This window comes from Paramormyrops kingsleyae, chromosome 19 (assembly GCF_048594095.1).
Source record: "Paramormyrops kingsleyae isolate MSU_618 chromosome 19, PKINGS_0.4, whole genome shotgun sequence".
In the NCBI taxonomy this organism is placed as follows: domain Eukaryota; kingdom Metazoa; phylum Chordata; class Actinopteri; order Osteoglossiformes; family Mormyridae; genus Paramormyrops; species Paramormyrops kingsleyae.
The window spans coordinates 24249362-24271376 of NC_132815.1; the positions used below are offsets into that span (position 1 = coordinate 24249362).

Consider the following 22015-nt stretch of genomic DNA (forward strand, 5'->3'; position numbering starts at 1 on the left):
GGATTTTTATAGATTACTTCTGGAAAAAATGTATAATAATTGGTTACTTTGTTGTAATAGTAATGTATTGAGAAAGCTTTAAGAAATTGTTGGCATCGACGCGTGCGTTTAAATGTCTCTTGCTAGAACACTGCCATAGGATATTGTAAAATCTTATATTTTGGGAAATCACTTATATAAAGTATCATAAAGTTTGCAAGTTTGGTATTGAAAGATTGGAAAATATAGTTAATTGTTTCTGCAAAATTACATCAATCATTTTATGGTAAGAAGGATTAACTCATTTTTTTAAATACGCAATCGTCATTTAAAAAGATAGAATTAAAAACTGTAGCCATTCATGATCTCATAATGAACTGCATTCAGTATTCTGTTCTAGCCAGTTTTTTCTACCCTTGCCATGATAGTTGATTTTATAAGTCCAGGCAAAGATTGATGAAGTATAGTAAAGAGAAACATTGCAAATGGTATGTATGCAAGACAGCTCTTGAAACCTAGGATGTGGACAGATAAGTTTAAGAGCAGAAGTCCTTGGCTATAATGCAAAATGTCATGTTTAGCATAAAGAAAACACTATATTTCACCAAGACATCATGCCTACTGTCAAGCATGGTTGTGGAAGGGGGTAGATGGTTTGAATCTGTTTTTGCGCCTCAGGGTTTGGACGCATTGGTGTCATTGAGTCTGCCATGAATTTCACACTATAGCAGAGGATTCTGAAGGAATATGTGACATCACCATCTGCAGATGAGCCAAAAGTAGGTCACGCAGCAGGACGATGATCCAAAATACACATGCGGATCTATGGAAGAATTTCAGGGGAAAAAAGAATTCAAGAGGGTGGAAGAGAGAAATCAAAGTCCAGACCCAAAGCCTGTAAAGATGCCGTAGAGGGACCTACATAGAGCTGAGCTTGTAGGAAAGACCAGAAGTATCACCATTGAAGTAGAATGTGGAGTAGAATTCCTCCAAGGCCATGTGAGAGAAACTCTAACAAGAAATATTTAATCTGAGGTGCCATCGCCAAAGAGGATGACACAAGTCACTAAATCCAGAAGTGCAAACTGTATTTTTTTTTAGTTTTATCAACTATTATGGCTTGATGAGCACAATGTGAACATCAAACATATCTAAATTAGTTCAAGCATAAAATTCAGAGTAGGTCTTTTTCCCATCATTATATGAAAATCAATTTATTTGGTAGAATTCATGAATTTATGATTAAACTCATAGAATTTATTAGACTAATTTTAGTTAAATAAAGCCTGGAGCAGCTAATTTTAAACACATTTATGTAGGCTATAGGCTTGAACATAACATTTATTTGCTAGGTTCTGGCAAGTTTAGTGTTGTAGTGGAATGTCATGAAAACTGGATTAGCTGCATGTTGTAATAACAAGATCTGTCAGATGCTCCGGGTAAATCTTTCAAATGACAGCATGACATCCATCCATTTTCCATGCCTCTTATACAATACAGTACATGGTCAGGGAGAGCCTTCCGCTTATCCCGGGAAGCAGAGATCACTAAACAGAGGATGCCCTGGACAAAATGCCAGGCCAGTACAGGGCATGCATTTGCACACTGTATGAAATGTAGAGACTCCAGGACCTTGTTTAGACTACGAGAGGCAACCATCAAAGGCACAGGGAGAACATACAAATTCCACATGCACATAGCTGGGAATGGGAATCGAACACAGTGCTTTCCTCTATCCCAGTGCCAATCCAGTTCTTGCAGACCCGCAGAGAGTCTATGTTTTTGTTATCCTCCAGCTCCCTGCCAGACAGTTCACAGTAGCAGGTAAAAGTAAAAACGTGGACTATCTGTGGATCCTCGAGGATCGGAATGGGAAACACCGCTGTAAACCACTGTGCCCGCCAGCATCCGCGCTGTCACTCTTTTTCAGAGATCATTTTCCTCATGTCTTTATGAAAAGCAGTATGGTAATTATGCATGCAAAAATAAATATTCAGGCTGAAATTTGTGAGCAGTAATACATAATAGTGGGAAGGCAAATTAACTATACATTTGTGATGCTTGAATTAGTGGTGGTATTGGGGGGGGGGGGGGGGGGAGGGGGTATCTGCAAGTATGCAGTATGTCAGACATGGGGGTGTATTAAATTAAGATTCCTGTAGTACTGCAATGAAACCTTACATCTAGCGGAAAGTCAGTCCTGCTCAGTTATATGAACAAATGTAATGCGATGCTGCTCAGAATGCCTAATGCTGTTTGGAATCCCAAAGGAGGAATTGTATGTCAATAGAAATGGTATAAGTGGATCTGCTGACTGGATTACAGGTACAGCTTTGTGATGTCATCAATAAGGGATTCCATATTGTGTTTCAGTCAGATTCCAATTGGAAGTCAATGACAAGTCAGTGGTGAAATTATGCAAGGCAAGTTACCCCCCCCCCCCACCACACACACACAAACACACAAAAATGACTGTAATGAGTGCAGTTGGGCCCCTGAGCAAGGCCCTTAACCCACAGCTCCAGGGCCGCTGGATACTGGCTGAGCCTGTGCTGTGACCCCCAAGGTTGTTCTAACCTGTATGTGTCTGTCTCATGGAGCGCAAGACGGGATGGGTGAAAAGAGAATATCCCTAGGGCGGCAAATAAAGGGTCACGATACTGCACTATACTACATGTGTAATCGCACAGATCAATGCCGTCTGGAGTTAATTTTTTATGTTACAGGTAACAGAGACTCAGTGAGCTTTAATTTGAGAATATCAGAGTCTCATGGCACCATGTATCCGGAAGAACAGGAAGCAAAAACACATCTGGCCTTTAACTCCCAGAGACACATGGTCAGTAGCTACTTCAGACTCTGCTTTTAATAGCATATAAATAATTCTGTTGTGCTTGTAAAAGTATCTGTATCACCTCTTGAAGTTGTTTACAGCTCAAGCTTCATTAATTCACTTTGTTGGACCAGAGATGATAAATCACACTAGCTTAACATGCTCCAGTTTGTGGTTTTCTTGGCTGGAGTCATCCACAGTTATCTACAGTCATCCACAGTCATCTACAGTCATCCACAGTCATCAATAGTAATCCACAGTCATCTACAGTCATCCATAGTAATCTACAGTCACCCGTAGTCATCCACAGTCATCTACAGTCATCCACAGTCATCAATAGTCATCCACAGTCATCTACAGTCATCTCCAAGGCAAATTTACTGGGTCCACATGGGGTTTCTCTGTCAGAGCTAATTTAGCTAATAACAGATGAAGATTTCATCTATATTTTCAGCTTTTTATTGTAACTCGAAATGTCCTTGACCCATGTCATTCAGTTTAAACACTAATCTGGTGCTTCATCCAAGCTGTCGACATTATGAATGCAACAGATCGTTAAAAAGCCATTTACCATCGATTAAATCACTGAATCTTAAAAGTTTCTGTAAAGTCAATAAAAAAGCTTAGTTTTGAATTTATCTAACAAATTAAGAGTGAAGGATATTGTTGCATCTTAGTTCTTGTGGCCTTTAGCAAATTGGTATAATGTACATTTTTTTTGCTGAATTTCTACAACAGACTTTATTGATTTATCGTAGATTTATATGTATTTCAAACATCATATGTATGCTTATATTTGTGTTTGAAGAAATATTGGGTTATTTGGTTGGGTGATATTGGATTGGTAGTTGGAGTTAGATATTGTAGCATTTATCTGTATTTCCACATATAGTCTAAAGTCTGCCCCCTGAAAGATGTGCATTCTCATGCGATGTGAGAGCATTTGGATTCTGCCTTTGATGGAGCTGCCTGACGTGAGCACTGCAATATCGCCTTTGACTCAGAATCTTCCCGAGGGATCACAGCTGGTCATTGGGGCCGGGCTTGTTTATTTCCCACAAGGGCGTCATAGCCTGGGAATAGGTGCGGGGGCGCTGCTAGTGTGAAGCCGTGAGCAGCAGAGTTAAACCTGCCAAGAACTGTGGGGTTATCCATGTCGGGAGAATGCGATGTGCTTGGAGAGATGTGGCTGCTGTGTTAGGAGGATCTCACTGCATCTTTCTCAGACGTTTAGACTTTATTTTAAAAATTAAACACAGTGACACCTGGTTTAAATCACAGAAATCCCAGAGCAGATGTTGACTCAGTCTAGCAAATGTCAGATTTAGATTCATTTAGCTTCTTTCTTAATAATAAATTACAGTAATAAGCTTTGCTGCACGAAACGCAGTAACTTGGTTGACACACAAACATACAACTTTAGAAAGACTGGAAATGAACAAGTCAGTCAAATTGCCATTAATCAAAACAACCTAGTTCTCTGTTTACATAGACACTTGAATATAATGTATGCTATGCATATTAATTGTTTGAAATTATTTGCTGTTTTAAGTTATGTGTGTCCAGATGCGCATTTGTTGTATTATACGTTTATTCATCCTTTGCAACCCGTTGACTCCTAGCATATGGCCTACAGCTGTTTGATTAGCATTTTCTGCAATCTGTGAGGAGCAGCATCGCAAGAACACTCTCGGTCTAGACTGCAAGTAGGCCACTCATTAGCAACATATATTTTAGAAAAGAAGATGATGTATGAAGACACAGTTATTTAGTAACAAGGGGTTTTGTGCTAGAAATGCTTGTTTTCCTCCACCCAGCATGGAAAAGATGCAAGCTGAAAATCAGCCTATTGCATTATTCATTCCTAAGACTGCTGTCTTGTCAAATGACCTACAGTTCTAGTAAACTTTGCTTTTTTTTCTTTTTTTGCAGGAATTGATCTGTATTTTGCTTGACCAGTAGTGGGAGTGGATTCTTCAAGGACATTCACATGAATGTAACCTTGGATCACATTGCCTTTAGCGCCGAGCTGGAGATTCTGGGTTCTGGTTACATACAGTGTGCTGGGTTTGCACAGGGAGGGTGGGGCCTCAAGCCCCCCTGACATATTATCCAATGCACACCAGCGGTACCCTGGAATTCCAGGGCATCTTGTCCTGTTGTTGGCTATTTACTTTGTCAATCACCTACCTGCTCTCCTCATGCTGTCTATTGACAGCTAGACAGTCAGATGCCAGAGACAGAGAGTGGAATTCTACTCAGCTGTTCAGAGCGATGGCCATCTGCCACACGATAACAGAGCCGTGCCAAAAACCAGGCAACTGCAGCATTAGCAGTCAGGGAAAAGTCCAGGACATGTACCCTGCAATAAATAACACTGAAGAATGCATGAAGTGCAAACTTTTACTTAAAAGAGTCACAAAAGCATAAACAAAAATGACGCGGGCAGATATAAAGGGCAAAAGGAACAGCAAAAGCTTTTTAAAAATGAAATTGCTGGCTCACCTGAATGATTCAAGAATTTAGCAGAATTTAGTGTTTAACCTTGTATAACTTATTTTAATGCTATTGTACTGTAGTATGCTGAGGGTTTGACATGGTGGTACCTGTATATGACGTTAAATAGATATCGTTTGCTGAAGGATTGCGCCTGATCATTTATAAAATAGATGCCAAATTTTGTCTTCATTAATGGAGAGAAGGTTCTAGAATGAGTCTTGGCTGATTGTGCGTGACATCATTTAGACAGAGTTTCATTTATTGCTTTGGGAATTGTCTAAAGACTTTCCTCTTGAATATTTATTTAAAACTAATAATTCATGAATGCTTCATATCTGTTTAATTTAAGGCAATACAAAATGTATACATAAATTTATGTATAAGCTGTATTCACTGACAGAGTGTTCAGTAATTAATGACAGCAGATGGCATTAAGGTGAGTAAGTGAGCTAATTCAGGGACACGTGGTAGATGCATTGTAAGTCCTCGGCCGACAGAGCATGTCAGTGGTGACATCACCATACACAACAGCAGATGCTGTCAACATAGCCAAACGTAGAACGGGATTTTGAGTCATGTCTGGTGCAAGCCAGTGCTAATGACACGCAAAAGTGTTTGCAGTCTGATTAAATAATTAAACAATGTTATAGTCAAATTAGAACAGGCTGGGGATTCATACACATATGCCGATTTGACAGTAGTGAAATGAGAGTGATAACAGGCTCACAGTACGAAACAACAAAACTGTTTTCTTAATTTATCGTCATAACCCCAGGTGTTCGTTCTACCTGTTTTGTTTTGGTCTCCTAAGAGACATCTCAAAAAAATGCATTTATGTAGCTAACTTGACTAAAATGACAGTAAGAGACCACCTCAGGCACGAAACACAAAAATGCTGTACTGTTTCATTGGCACCCGAAAGAATATTGCTGCAAACAGATTTTAATTGCTTGTTAGATCATAGAGAAAAACGAAAAACATATTGGTGCCAGAGATGATTCTTTCATGCACTGGTTACAGTGAGTCATAGCGCAGCTCTGCGTTTCACACATGCTCGGAACAGCCTTAATGTGTGAAATATCATAATGGGTCCCTCCCACTAAACCATACATACGATGAGGGAATAAGAGGAGAGATCGTGAAGTGCCATTCACATTTACAATTGCGTTGCTTAGTTACTCGTGTTGGATGTGACGGTGCTGTGCTGGAGAGATTCACATGCCGACTCTTTCTCCCCAGCTCTGATATTGTCACAGTCCTATCGCTGAATAGCCGGTCCGTATGGTGTCTGAAGGCCGGGCTGTTCTTGCTGAGACAGTATAGCACGACGGGTCCAAAACCCGCAGAAACATTCTGCAGGGCTGTCAGTGGTGGCCTGAGTTGCCAGACTCCCCACTGTTCATTATGTCAGATCTGAGGACTCATTGTTCACACGGGCAGCCACCTTAATCATTTAGCTGCAGCTTAATTTATTAGCTCATGAATATTAATTAAATTCCTTCAGTGTAATTGCATGTTGTTTTGTGGGAAGGGCAGGCAATTAATGACTGTTTTCAGAAGCGTCGTCAGCTAAATACTACCTGTAAGGCTAGGAGAGAGAGGCCTGGCTGCCTGTCACTTTTTGCATGGTCTTTTATGTGAAACCTTTTTATTAATCTTCTAATGATTTCTGTTCTTTCTTTTTAAAAAAAAAATCTTTTAACTTCTCATTCGAGGGAGAAATTGACTTTCTCACATCAATCTCAAATCAAAGACGTACACTATAGCGGCCAAAATTGTGAAAACACTTCCAGCTTAATTCCAGTTACTCATTTAATCATCCAATATATGATATTTGTAAACATCCTTTGATTGTTTATAAACATTACCACCAATATTTGTGTAGTAATTTTTAAAGTGTAATGCCAAAAATGGTGTTTCCACAATTTTGGCCACTAGTTTATATATATTCATTTTAGCAAAACTAGCAGAGTAGCAAGTTAATATGTGCATTTTTTTCCTCTCAGTTAGCTAGTTTTCCCATTCAGTGTTCTCCGGAAGGCCCACCTGCTGGCAGATTATCATACCTCAGCTTGAGTTCCGCAGATGTAGTGTGGACAGTCCAACAAGGACAGAAGGTACTGAAGGTTTATGTTAGTTTGCATTTATATGGATAGCCAGGTTTTTATGTGAATTTCTTAAAGGCATACAACAATCATTGTGACAAAAAAAAGTCATAGAAACCATTTTTAATATAAATACATATTTAATATGGATTCTTTCATATTTAAATTATTGAGCTGTGCCCCGCCCCCCGATATCAAGACCCATCCTATGCCATTAGTTGAGACGATAAAAAATAAAGCTGTATTTCTCAATCAAATCAGGCAGAAGAGTGCTGCCACAGTGTGCTTTCTTATTGGTAGGTGATTGGCAGCATGCTTTCTTATTGGTAGATGATTGGCAGTGTGCTTTCTTATTGGTAGGTGATTGGCAGCGTGCTTTCTTATTGGTAGGTGATTGGCAGCATGCTTTCTTATTGGTAGATGATTGGCAGTGTGCTTTCTTATTGGTAGGTGATTGGCAGCGTGCTTTCTTATTGGTAGGTGATTGGCAGCATGCTTTCTTATTGGTAGATGATTGGCAGTGTGCTTTCTTATTGGTAGGTGATTGGCAGCGTGCTTTCTTATTGGTAGGTGATTGGCAGCGTGCTTTCTTATTGGTAGATGATTGGTAGCATGCTTTCTTATAGCACAAGAAGTGCATGCTACAGACGGGAGAGGGGTGGAGACCGGAGAGGGATGTGTCTGGCACCTGTTTACGCTCACCAGGAGCATCCAGTGTCACTTGCCTACTTTTGGAGTCACTCCTACAGTGAACCCTGCTTGGCAGGAGAGGTGCTGTTAATACCATACTTGGATTTCCTCAGCGTTCGCCTCCCACTGCATATCAGGCAACCAGAATGTGGTTTCACTCTGAGAAGCAAAAAGAGCCATCGCACATTATGGCATACAGAAGCACTGCTTCGCTTTTTCACTGTTGTTGTGTGGTCTTCACGGTTCCTCACTGTTACATGGCTCAGCCAGGATCTGAGACTTGCAGTGGCACATGCCTGCTTGCTATTCATATGACAGTGCCGTGGTTTATTTTACCTGTGAGGCTCAACCAGCACAAGAAGCGAACTGGAAGCTGAGACAGGGACTTTGACAGTTATAAGCACAGCATCACATGTGTTTGGATGAGAGTGTTACATTCCAAAAGAGTCCTCAGCTATCATTCACCATTCATGTTATCGGGTCAGAATTGACTTGAGGTGTCGCCGTTTCATGGACAGGTATTTTTTTTTAGCATTTTGTATTCAGCTCTAAATTTGGTAGCAGTTCTACTAGGGACTCTTACAGCTGCATCCTGGAGTAGCTGAAGAGATTTTAATGAAGAATTTGTGCAATCAAATAGCAGAAAATTAACTTTCTGTTCAAGTAATGAACACTAGTTTCCCTGACGTCATTCATGCGTTTTTTCAACCTTGGCTATACACTACAGAAGAAAGACGACTGGATGTTATTCATGTAAGTGTCGAGTATAACTCCAAGGTCTAACTCCAAGGTATATTTCCAAGGTCTTTTTCATTGAAACACACACATCCCTGTTTATCAAAAATCTCTGTTGGAGTCACTCTAGGATGTTTCTGTTTTATTTGCTTATAAGGGAGAAATTCTGTATGTATCACCAAAACACTAATGTAATTTGTAATTTTAGACTTAGGGGGCTAAATTATTTCACTTGGTTTGATAGGTATATAGAGTTTTGTATATATCCATCCATTTTCTATAACTGCTTATGCATGGTCGCAGGGGTCCGGAGCTCATTCCGGAGGCTACAGGCGCAACCCAGGATGGGGCGCCAACCCAATGCATGGCGCACTCACACGCCGTTCACTCACAGGCCATTCACTCTCATGCCGTTCACTCACAGGCCATTCACTCACACGCCGTTCACTCACAGGCCATTCACTCTCATGCCGTTCACTCACACGCCATTCACTCACACGCCGTTCACTCACAGGCCATTCACTCTCATGCCGTTCACTCACAAGGTGTTCACTCACACGCCGTTCACTCACACGCCATTCACTCACACGCCGTTCACTCACAGGCCATTCACTCACAGGCCATTCACTCACATGCCATTCACTCACGCACACCTTGGGGCAGTTTTGTAACTCCAGCTCACCTCAGCATGTTTTTGTACTGCGGGGGGAAATCCAGTCCAAAATACCCAGAGGAAACCCCACGATGACACGGCAAGAACAGGCAAACTCCACACACATGGAGTCATGGGGGACACCAAGTGATTCCAAGAAATGACAAGTGTTCTTTCATTTTCTGTAGCTATTGGACCCAGTGCACATATAAAAACTCTGATTTGGAACATTTATTTTTTGCCAATGTACTTGGTGTAAGAAACACTAATGATAGCTATTCTTATCCGTGATGGTTGTTTTATTCACTTACTGTACAGTATCTACCTTCCAAGCATTACAACACTACATCACAGGCAAATGGGCAGGTTTTCTTTATGCTTGAGTTCATTAATGGAATATTATGTTTAATAAAGCAAACCAGAAGCTTTTTTAACCTCTGAATCAGTAGAAACATTCAGTACCATGACAGTGGACCATAGAGGGCAAAAATCCAACAGAAAGAAAGAGAATGGAGCAGCTTGCTTGTATTTCAGAATTACTTCTAGAGTTACCCCATAATGGTAATATGGGTTCCTGAAAAGGTGCCTTTTCTCATCCATCTGAAATGGGTAATGGACTGTCTAGCCAGTGTACAGTATTTGGCTTTTATTTTATTCCTTTGTTTGTTTCTTTATTAGCAGTTATTTACAATTTTGAAAACACTAACAGACACCCAATAAGCCATTTAACTGACCAAAATTTGTCGAAAAAGAGGCAAATAGCTGTGGTTCATTTGCATCCTGCCTACAATAACAAAAGAGGTAAAGGGCTGGAGAGATAGAGAGAGAGGAGGTGATAGAATTTAGGTCTTTGATTTTGGGGCTGCCAAAGTGACTTTATCTGGCAAAGATCTGATGTTGCACTGAAGGCCACCTGATTAGACATGCCTGAAACTAGGAAACCAGGAAGGAGAGCTCTGCTTTTGCGTTTTTTTCCCCTGCAAATGGACATGTTACTCATTCTCGAGGACTAAAGGTTACCTTCAAAGGCTGGATATGGGAAAGTCAAATGTTGGGACTGTGCATTTTCACATCCCACTGTGAGTCGTTTAAAGGCACTTTGCAGAGTGAGATGCTGGACCCTGCCTCAGAGATCTCCCCAGCCCTCTGCCAAGAGTCTATTAGCATTAAACTGGGAGCACAGCTTTCATCTTCTCAAGCCATCGCTGCTTGGCTGCCGGAAAGTCTATATGGGTCATTACTGGAAATCAGACCGAATTGATATTGTTAAATGGCATAATATGTGTTTGGGGCAAATTCTACATCATTATATTCTGCTTATTTCTATATTTAATCATAATTACAATGATGTGAGTCAACGTGAAAAAGATGCATTATGAGATAATATGATTATATAATATTTTGCGTTCTTTAATGTCTTCTCATGGAAGAGAACTCTAGTTATTGGCTGTATAATGCAGCTTTTACATCTTCTGTGAGATTTGAGAAGGTTTGGGGCGGAAAAAACACATTTCCTATTTATTTTTTTACTTCCACAGAAAGGAAGTTTAAACTCAAATTTTTCAAAGTAACCTAGTAAATATTTTTTTTAAAGTTCACATTTATACAATAGTAAAGAGGAAAAAACATATATCCATATAGCCATATATCCCGCACTGAAGAGATTCTGGGTCAGCAAATCATCTGGTACAATACTTAGAAGCAGAGAAAAACAACCAGGGGCCTGTTTCAGAAAGAAGGATTTTTTTTGCTTAGCCAGTTAATTTGTTGGATTTAAGGTAGCCCAGTTTAAATGGACATTATCTTTGTTCACTTAAATTTAGCCCAGACTACCTTAATTAAATCCGACAAGATATCTGGCTAAGCAAGAAATCCTACTTTCCGAAACAGGCCCCAGGGTAGTATTAATTGGATTTAGTTTACCTCCTCTATGTCATTGTAAGATCATTTTGATTTGGTCTTTTCTTTTGTAGAAACATTAAAACCTCACCTCTCTCGTCTGTCAGAAAGGACAGTCCTCGATAAAAGCATATTTAATAACCCTGTTGTTGTGACCTTGCGTCAAGGATCATGTTTTTGCAAATGTGGGATCCACAAGAACAATTTCTGTGTTTATATTTATTTTATAGATCATTTCCCTGCAATAACTTACAGGATTAGACAAATACATAGTCAAAAACACAAAAACAACATCTCTAACACTTGTGGGGATTTTATTACACAAAATGTTTTGTGGGCAGAATGAAAATTGATTGGTTCAGAGAGATAACCAAACAGTTTATAGAGGAGATGGGTCCAATCAACTAGAGGAGGCAGGACCAAGACATCTGATTTGTTGGTCCCGCCTCCTCTAGTTGATTGGATACACAACTTATACACTCTGATTGGTTATCATTCTGAACCATTTTTATTTCTGCCCTCAGAACATTTTTGTGTGAGTAAAACTCCCATGCATGAGCCGTCTGTAGCATACATAATCTCTTATAAGGGAGTGCCAAAACACATGATAAAACATGATACGCCAAGTTAAGGTACGAGGTGTACCTCAGGGCTCAGGCTATGTAAAGATATATACAAACACTGTCATATAGTCAGGAATCAGAGGTAAAGATGTACTTAGATACATTCAGGGGGAAACAGAGAGCAGATCGAGATGCAGTCAGAGTATCAGGGCAGAAGTGTAGCGTAAGGAGTGAATCCTTCAGCCCTTGCCTCTGCGGATGCATGCACCGGCACACCGGGGCTTGGGTCAGAAACAGACAGGCTTTTCATTTCTGACCTCTCAGCCCCGGATCTGTCAGGCGCTCCGATATGGGGGTGCTCGGTGACTTTGACGGAGTTACGGTTTTACAACACCTTCTGGATACAGTACTGCACATGGGATAGTGTGGATGTGTATGACATTTGTTTGTATGTGCAGTATACTAGATCCATCACTTTTTGCTCACTCTCTCTCTCTCTCTCTATATATATATATATATATATCCATTTGACATATCATGTTACTGTGATAGAGCATTAAATGATTTTAACATTGTTTGATTATATTAGTCTGATGCTGGCTTCTCTACAAACTGTTTATGCTTATGACTGTGATCTGAATGCTTGGCAATGCATGAGGAAAACCCTGTTCTTATTGTATGACAGTATAGTTGCTTTGTAATATGTATACGGTGCCCAATCAGTGAGTAATTATGTAAACAGACAAGACTTATTTTTACTTTGTTCTTGTTTTACAAATGCAGATTTAAACAAACTATTAAGTTGATGTGGCCTTTTCTGTTGGAGCAACAATAGGCTAATCTCTGGGGCAAGATTTCACTTAATAAAGTTTAGTACTGAACAGCTGACAGTTGGATCAAATGGCACTGCAGGTGAAAAAGGTTACAGAGAACCCAAATGGGTTGACCTTTAGAAATGTCACTCTTTCCGACGACAAAAACACAGAAGGACACTTCCGCTGGGAGAAGAGTTCTCAAATAGATGGTGTCATACAGAACTATTGCCAGTCGAACTCATGGTAACAGACATATTAATGTTTGGTGACAGTGACATCCCAATGTACACCTTGCCTTTTTGCACTTTGTTGCTTGGGGTGGCTGCAAGCACCCCTGTGACACTGACATGGCTGGATGGATGGATGGATGGATGGATGGAAAGATGGATGGTTGGGCAGTTTGCTATTGTCCTTCATTTATAAAAATGTGTTTTTATGTAATCTTTTTCTAAGTGGTGTATAGGTGTTAAACCACAAATGCAGAATAGCCAGTGAAATTGTCAGTATATACATAACCAACATAGGTTTTAGAAAAAAATATATTATGAAACTGCAAGTCATATTTGCAGAACTGCCCAGGTTGCTGAATAGAACCATGTGACAGGCAGGGAAGGTGCAGTCCGGGTTTTTATGTGGCTGGAGGTGTGTGAAGACGCCATGTGGAGTTTGCTGTTTCAGCAGGGACCAAAAAAGCAAAATGAGAACCAAAACTGTGGATGCGTGGGCAGGCAGGTGGGTGGGGAGAGGCCGCAGGTCACGGGATAGTGCACCTGGACTCTGAGGCAGCTAATCCAGTGTCACATGTCACAGCAGTGCACAGCACTGCAAGGAACAGGGGGAGCTCATCGATACTCCACACCCCAATCCTGGCCACACTCTCCACTTTTCCTAAGGACAAATTACGCAACTAAAATAATGATGGCGCAACAAAGATGATGGAAGCGTACATTGATGACGGTCCTCTTGCATTTTCACTAATATAAACAAGCTCTTTAATTATGTTTCATTAATTATATTCACCAAATACCTCTGACCATTAGTCTGTGCTAATTAAGCAGGCTTAGGTATAAACGAGTTGACACGAGCTCTTCAGAAATGGTGATCCCCTTTATCCTTCTGTTTGTGACTGGCAGTTTAAAAGTCTTATGAAATAATGTAAAAAATTTAAGCAAATATATTTTCTTATTATACCAAGCTGCTTTATGTCACTAAATTAAACAAATGACAGTCAGGATTCATCATACTCTATGCGTGCGTAAATGACACTGACACTAAATATATGTGACATATTTTTATAGTGATGAAAAGCCTGTGCCAGTCCCACATGATTATAAAGGGATGAGAAAAGAATGAGCTAATTAACAAGGACAGGAAAGCTTATTAATGAGGACAGTGCAGAAAGGGATACTTAGAAATTCCAATAGTGTTGCATGAATCCAACTTTTTAAACATTTGGCCAGTTGCCTAATTGTTATCCCTCTTTGATGATGGTGATGGTCCCAGCTCCCGTCTTTCCGAAGCTTTGGCAGTTCACGCTCGCTTAGACCAAGACAGATCTGTGCTGGAAATCCAACAAGGATGAAGGCTTCTACACTGATTTCTGCCTCCTTCTCAGACACAAACATCAGCTGCCTGGAGGTGTCGGTGGACCTCAGATGGGCGGATCGGGGGAACAACAGGCTTTGAAGTCATCTGGTGCTGCTGTCCTCCACCCGCTTACTTTCGCTAATGGGTCTAAATGTTTGCTAACGCTGCTGTGGGCCTTGTGGCTTATCAGCGTGACACGTTAGTGCCTTCCCGATAAAAAGATTTAGTTGAACAGTGGTCTCTGTAATTATCATTTCTACCTCTGAGGAGACATCGGAGGACACAGTACTAGAAAAATAACCAAAATGTTTTTGTAAAGATCAGAATTGCATTTAGGAATTTCAGATTGACTTTACCATCTAAACTGGCTCTTGAAATTGGCTCTTATGAATGTCTAATGAATAAGCATTTGTTTATTGCAGTGCATTTTAATTATTTTTCTCCTTCAAATAAACACACATACATGACCTTGGCCAAACTTTTCTTTTTTAATGTATAAAATAAATCTGAACATCTAACAGCAGTCTTGTAAAAAGCTTCCCAGAGTGCATAATAAACAGAAAATGCTTCAAATTTAGTGTGCGTAATTGCACCGTAAATATTGGAATGCACCGCTGCTCCGGATTGTTGTGAGCGCAGTCATGGCAGGGATGTTGCTGTCACAGCTGAACTGCACCGTCAGCGATAAGCCACCACTGAGCCCTGTTCCGGCCCTGCCTCTCCGAGCGGGATAATTAAACCAGAGCAACCAGCTAGAGGCATCATTTGGATTGGGAGTGGGGGGGGGGGCAGAGGGGAGAAAAAAAATGATATGGAGCAAAACTCATTCGCTTATTCAGCGTGGCGTGAGCGATAATTAAGCCACGGAAGTGTGATGCCGGTGTTGACGTCTTGAAGGCCGGACACCGGAGAGGCGTGAGGGCTGGGGATTAGCTCCCGTGGCACCGTGCCGCGCTCTGGCTTTCGGTGCGTTCTCCTGCCCTGCCGGCAGGCAGTTCACTCGTTTGTAAAGCTGGCTGATTATCCTCTCACGTTAAGCCTGTGGGACATCTCCAAAAGCCTGGCTCTGTGGACGAGGCACTGCGAGATCAGGGTCCTGTCAGGACATAGCAGGACCTCAGAAACAAGACATGTACAGTAGCTAAAATGGGAGCAGGCGTGCGGGACAGGGAGTGGCATGGAAACCCTGGCTGATTCGGGGGGGGGGCTAGCTCCAAAATGTACTGCCCCCCCCATCACACCCACCTCCACCTAAGGTAACATTTTATCAGAGGCCTGGAATTTCTAGATATGGCCCTGAACGGTAGCAAGGCACCTCTTCCTGGTTGTGCATGTTTATTTGCTGCATGTTTATCTGGCATCTTTGGTCAGTGCGGCACTTACAATCCCTTCGAGTTTTCTTTGTTTGTAGCCTGTGTATACAGGCACAATTTTAGTGGGTCATTGCAAGAAAAGCAATTTGCTCAAGGGCACACAGAAGTGTCCCTAGTCAACAGCTGTTTGCATTGGAGACACTCTCCTGTTTTGAATACTGTGCCTTGAAGGACGCGGATTCCCCTCACTAGAGGCTGCTGCAAATGGCACCATTTACAAACTACACGGGACCACGGTGGCAGATTCCTTAAATTATATCAATTTCCAGCATGTATGTCTGTAAGTATGTTCCATTTGCATTTCTGTCTAGGGAACACACTGCTGGTTTGATTTTAAGGTGAGGAATGAATATATATGATTGAAGGTTGCATGCACACCCATCATGGGGTGCTATTACATTTACAGGCATCACACAAAAGCAGCGTACTGCCGGGTGGCTTAAGATTGTGGGCTCCTATTGGCTGGAGATTTCATCCAGATTGGGAATGTACTGAAAAGGTTTCCAGTTTCCTGGGGGAAAAAAAGATAAAGCTCATTTTACATGGCAGACATTGTATTTAAAGTTTCTGAATACAGGGTTGGCAAGTCTCACCCTTTCAGACTCTCACAGAAGAAACGGCGCCACTGCTTTTGCCATAGCAGAGACGAGGACGATGGCGATCAATCAGCGATCCAGCATTCATAAAGACAACTGAAGCCTTGGGGCCGTGAGCCAAGCTGTTTATTTTCACAGTACATCATAGGTGCGTTTCAGGGAACAAGGCAAGTAATGCAGCCCTATAGTCTTGCTGGGTTTTCCTTCATCTGTCAAACTATGTCTGTGGAGAGCACCCCGGTGGCACTGGCAGGGATTTGTACTTTACACATAATGTGATACAAATATAATAGTGACTGTACTGACAGCCAGGTTTAAAGACTGTGATTTGTCAAAGCTATTAGGTTCATTGACAATATTGTGCACCACGGTCACAGGTGTCACATCTATTTTCATATCGACATTGTGCAACAGCTCTTAATTTTTAAGTTTACTTTCAGACATTTTACCAAAAAAAAAATCTATAAGCAAATTGCCACATGTTGTGGCTGACCTTCAAGCTTCTGGAACCATGACAAAGGGAGAGAGGAGCACAGTGATAAACTCATCCGAGAAAGCTGACAGCAGTCCGGAGAAGGTGTGTGCAAGGTGAAGTGCTACCCTGTTTGTGAATTTTTTATTGTCAAAGCTCATGGCAAGACCAGCATGCTGTGAGGAGGACAGAACAAAACACACAACAAGGCCTGTGGGCAGCAGTAAGGAGAAGAGTTTGTAGTAGAGGGCTGCACGAGAATGGGGAAAGTGGTAATACTGTGGAGAATCACAGGAATGGGGAAAGTGGTAATACTGCGGAGATTCACAGGAATGGGGAAAGTGGTAATACTGCGGAGATTCACAGGAATGGGGAAAGTGGTAATACTGCGGAGATTCACAGGAATGGGGAAAGTGGTAATATTGCGGAGATTCACAGGAATGGGGAAAGTGGTAATATTGCGGAGAGTCACAGGAATGGGGAAAGTGGTAATACTGCGGAGATTCACAGGAATGGGGAAAGTGGTAATATTGCGGAGATTCACAGGAATGGGGAAAGTGGTAATACTGCAGAGATTCACAGGAATGGGGAAAGCGGTAATACTGCGGAGATTCACAGGAATGGGGAAAGCGGTAATACTGTGGAGATTCACAGGAATGGGGAAAGCGGTAATACAGGAATGGGGAAAGCGGTAATACTGCGGAGATTCACAGGAATGGAGAAAGCAGTAATACTGCGGAGATTCACAGGAATGGGGAAAGCGGTAATATCATGGGGATCCACGGGAATGGGGAAAATAGTAATATTGCTTGCATCCGCGGGAATGGGGAATGTGGTAAATCCGTAGGAATCCGTGGGAATGGGGAAAACGGTAATACTGTCAGGATCTGTGGGAATGGGGGAAAAATGTAATATTCCCATAGCAACAGCAGACATGGAGATTATCTTCATGGTATTCCTGCAGGGATAGTAATAGAATGTATGGTAACACTGCGGTAACAGTAATGAAATTGCTCATATATGCATGTTCTTATAGCAAATTATTCATTATAAGTCTTTTTGTTCTGTTCAATTGGTTGTTCTCACCACAGCAATACCTGATTGCAGTGTTAAGTGAGTAATATAATAATTAAGATAAAGGCCAATATGGATGTTTAATTTTACACTGCACTGTTGGTGAGTTGGTGCATGCGAGGAAGGGGTGGAGGTGGTTTTGGTACGTGCAGTGACAGGGTGGGTGTGGATTTGGTACCTGCGGGGACAGGGTGGATGTGGATTTGGTACATGCATTGACAGGGTGGGGGTGGATTTGGTACCTGCAGTGACAGGGTGGGTGTGGATTTGGTACCTGCGGGGACAGGGTGGATGTGGATTTGGTACATGCATTGACAGGGTGGGGGTGGATTTGGTACCTGCAGTGACAGGGTGGGTGTGGATTTGGTAGCTGCAGTGACAGGGTGGGTGTGGATTTTGTACATGCAGTGACAGGGTGGGTGTGGATTTGGTACCTGCAGTGACAGGGTGGGGGTGGATTTGGTACCTGCAGTGACAGGGTGGGGGTGGATTTGGTACATGCGGGGTGGGGGTGGTTTTGGTACATACGGTGATGGGGTGGGGGTGGATTTGGTACATGCGGAGACGGGGTGGGGGTGGTTTTGGTACCTGCAATGACAGGGTGGGGGTGGATTTGGTACATGCAGTGACTGGGTGGGGGTGGATTTGGTACATGCAGTGACAGGGTGGGTGTGGATTTGGTACATGCGGGGACGGGGTGGGGGTGGTTTTGGTAGATAACCAGAGGATGGATAACATCTTCATGCAGCTCTCCAGATTTAGCTCCATACAGGAGCGTAGCTACCAGTGGCCAGGGGGGGGCACGCTACCAAAACGGATCATCTGGCTAACAGTCAGACCAAATTTAACCACTCATTAGTTATTTAATACAATCACCCCACCCTCTTCCCTGGTTGACAACTTCTACCCACCAAGACCTCTACTACATTTCAAAAACAGGTGCCCCACCTCAGGATGGCACCCTGGTTGTGTCACTGGCTCGAAAGTAAATGGATTGTGTCACTGTCACAGTCCTGCTCTTCCGCAACATTTTGTCTTCTAATTCTAACACAATACTATATGTCTGATTCACTGTATCGAATTATAGGAGAAAAGCCTCTCATTTCCCTACAAAGAATGACGCCATTTTAAGGGCAAGTTGTTGGTCAGAAAGCTATAGATCTCCCTAGGCCTCCAAATTCCATTAACATGTTGTGTTTTGTGATTGCAGTGCAAACCATGCTGTTATCTCTACAATGGGTGATGTCACCAGAAAGGTGGAAGAGTGTGACAACTGGTGTGTCCCTGGCACCAGTTCCCCCGAAAAAGCCACAGGAACGGACGCCTAACCTGAAAAGACTCTCATTGGCCGCTGACATTGCACACTAAGTGTGATGTCATGCTGTGTCATCTATTGAGTCCTGATTCAAAGAGAGGCAGAGTGGTAGAGCAATGCGTCTGTTTGCTGAAAGCTCAGTTATTGACGAATTATGATATTTTCCAAAAGTTTATCGGAAAACTCGTAACACAATGACCGTGGCAGTTCCTTCAGGGTGTTTGTGCTCCAGGCTGTCTTCTTTTGAGGGCAGAGAGGGCATAAGCAACTTGCTTATCTTTCTTCCTTCCCTGACTTTCTGCCCAGCTGCACTGTGGAAGACACTCCCTCCCCCTGGTTGGGGCAATTAGCAGCTGCCCACCGTGTCCTGTTGGCAGACTTTGCAGCGAACTGCGAGGAAACCGGTCTGCGTGGTGCTGATCGCCCCCTGCTGGTGCATGACAGCTCACTGGTGGACCATTGCATCCCTATGTATTTATATATTTATTCATAAGGTTTTCAAGACAACAAAGGCTAAATTGAGATGTTTTTAACAGAGTCCTGCTTATACAGTCATAGACAGCTGTCCCATTCAGGGCATGGCGAAAGTACAGAGGACCTGCAGACTCAACATAGATGTTCTGTTGTATTCCACTTCTGCTCTAACTGACCCCTTATCTGTTTCTTTACTCCCAATCCTGGAGTGTGCTATACATTTATATATGCCTCACTAACCTGAAACTCTATGGGTTGCAGGCTTCATTGAGGAACTTCACATGCTTGGAGATGAGTGCTTATCACTCAGCCCCGCCCACAGCCTCCCCGGTAGCCAATCAACAGTAAATGTCACTTTAGTGCTATAAAAGTTGGCAGAACCCACTTCATTTATATCTCCTGATGGGACAAAAAGCCATTTCAGTGTTGTCTGGTCCTCCTCGCCACTGACGGATATTGTAGCACAGAGGAAATGTGACCCAGATCTTTGCCGTAGGCTGAAGCTTGCGTCGGTAGACCTTGGTTCGCCATTGGGGACGTCCCAGCTGCATCTTTGTTAATAATACATATGTATATAAATAGCACATAGCCTTAATATAAGAGCATGTGACATGATGGCTGTTACACTTTCATAAGAAATGCTTATGTATCAAATCTGGGTGGATGCTCCATCCCCACTGGGCATGTGCATCCTTTGGAGTGACTTCAAACTAAGACTGATATCCTAATTATATGCATTTTTCAGTAGACGCTTTAGATTTAATTTTTTTAACACTTAGAAATAGAACATAAAATCTGTCATCAATTGATCTTCAAAGCAGCCATCCTTTTGTGTGGTACTAAGAGGATGGATCGCTCATTCCCCACTAGCAGTGGGGTCAGAGGTCTGTTGGTGATCATCTATAAATGCCCAGCTATTAATTTCTGGTAGAAAAGTGTTCAAATCCATTTTCCTGCAATCAGATAGGCAGATAACATAATCCAATCCAGTGATAAGTACAAGATTATGGTAAGGATTTATGCTTGAATTAACATTATAATTAATACCAATATTATCTGCCATATCAGTTTCAAAACACCCTTATGCATGTATATCACTATATTAGCAAGCATTTAGGGGGATGCTCTATGTGCTTGGTCTTGATCCAGTGTCCTGCTCATTTTGAACATTAAAAGGGAAAGGCTACATTTTTATTCCCGCCGGTGTGAGAATTCTAGCCATTTGCCACTCCAAGATATGGTCCGGCCACTCCTGAGTCGAGCAGCATGCGCTGTAAATAAGGTTTCGGCTTGTCAGCGGACAGCCAGGGCCCCGACGCAGGCATAAATCATTGTTCAGTGAATATCAGTTCGTGTCAGCACAATTTCTAAAGGTACTGCTCTCCTCTGCTGAATTTAGGCCAGCCTCATTGTGGAGCTTCTGAATATGCCCCCGAATGAATAGAACCACAGGAGACAAACAGAGTATTGCTGTCAAGTGTTTTAAATGCTATTCTTGCACAAGACGTGGCAACCGGTGGCGGTCCCGGCTTTGGTTCTTTTCTTTTGGATTGTGCTGCTTCAGTCTAAGATTTCCTGGACAATGGACTTTCCCTTACTTTCCCTCAGCTGTCTTGCCATGTCGTTCCCGCACCAATTTCCCTCCCATTTTCTATGTTCAAATGAGCCTCAGCCATGTTGGGGCTCCTCAAAATGTATTTGGTGAAATTTTGTCAAAATGGAAGTGATTTTTTTCCCCCCAACTGTGAATAACAATACTCTGTCATGCAGCTCAAGAAAAAATTATGAAAGGCTACTTCTGTAGTACATACTGTTGACCAATTGATGTAAGAAAGAAGTGCATTTTAGCATAGAAATGACTTGCCACATGTATTGCTTTGTGAGACCTGTATATGAATGTGTTTTCACACCCCCAGTGCAACTAATTAAATCTAGCCCTGGAGCGTAAAATGCCTCAGAATCCATTTCAGTCAAGTGATTACTGAATCTTCAACATTATTTTTTCACTTTGTAAATTAATAGGAGTTTGATAGTCTAACCCTCCTGGTCAGGTGAGATTCTCTTCAACAGCCAGCAAACCCTCTGTCTTGGATCCTTAGGTCTAGTACAGGGTCTCGGGGGGTCTGGAGCTGATGCCAGGGATTTCGGAGCATGAGGCAGTGGGACACCCTGGATGGGATGCCAGTCCTTTGCAGGGCAAACTCTTATATGTTTAGAGATGGACATTAAGCTCACCTACTTGCCTGTGGTGAGTAATTTAGATGAAGATTGAGTACAAAAGACTGAGCATTAGCTCATAGTTGGCTAGTAGCAACAATTCTGAATTTCCACCCTTGTAAACACTATCTTTTTAA

The 22015-nt window shown here is 42.1% G+C and overlaps 1 protein-coding gene across 11 annotated transcripts in view; it reads left to right on the top strand.

Moving 5' to 3' along the window:
• LOC111836252 (leucine-rich repeat and fibronectin type-III domain-containing protein 2-like) overlaps positions 1-22015 on the top strand; it is a 78596-nt gene that overhangs the window by 25394 nt on the left and 31187 nt on the right. Inside the window, exon 1 of one of the 11 annotated variants that reach the window (XM_023797341.2) lies at positions 15430-15613. The exons of 8 other annotated variants lie outside the window; for them this stretch is intronic. Coding sequence is in view for 2 of the 3 variants with exons in the window: in XM_023797337.2 (XP_023653105.1) it covers positions 16838-16903 (66 nt within the window). In the remaining variant the exon portion in view is untranslated. Of the gene's footprint in view, positions 1-15429; positions 15614-15956; positions 16011-16109; positions 16904-22015 lie in introns of those variants that run through there. 2 more of the 11 variants (XM_023797338.2, XM_023797337.2) reach the window with 2 other exon arrangements.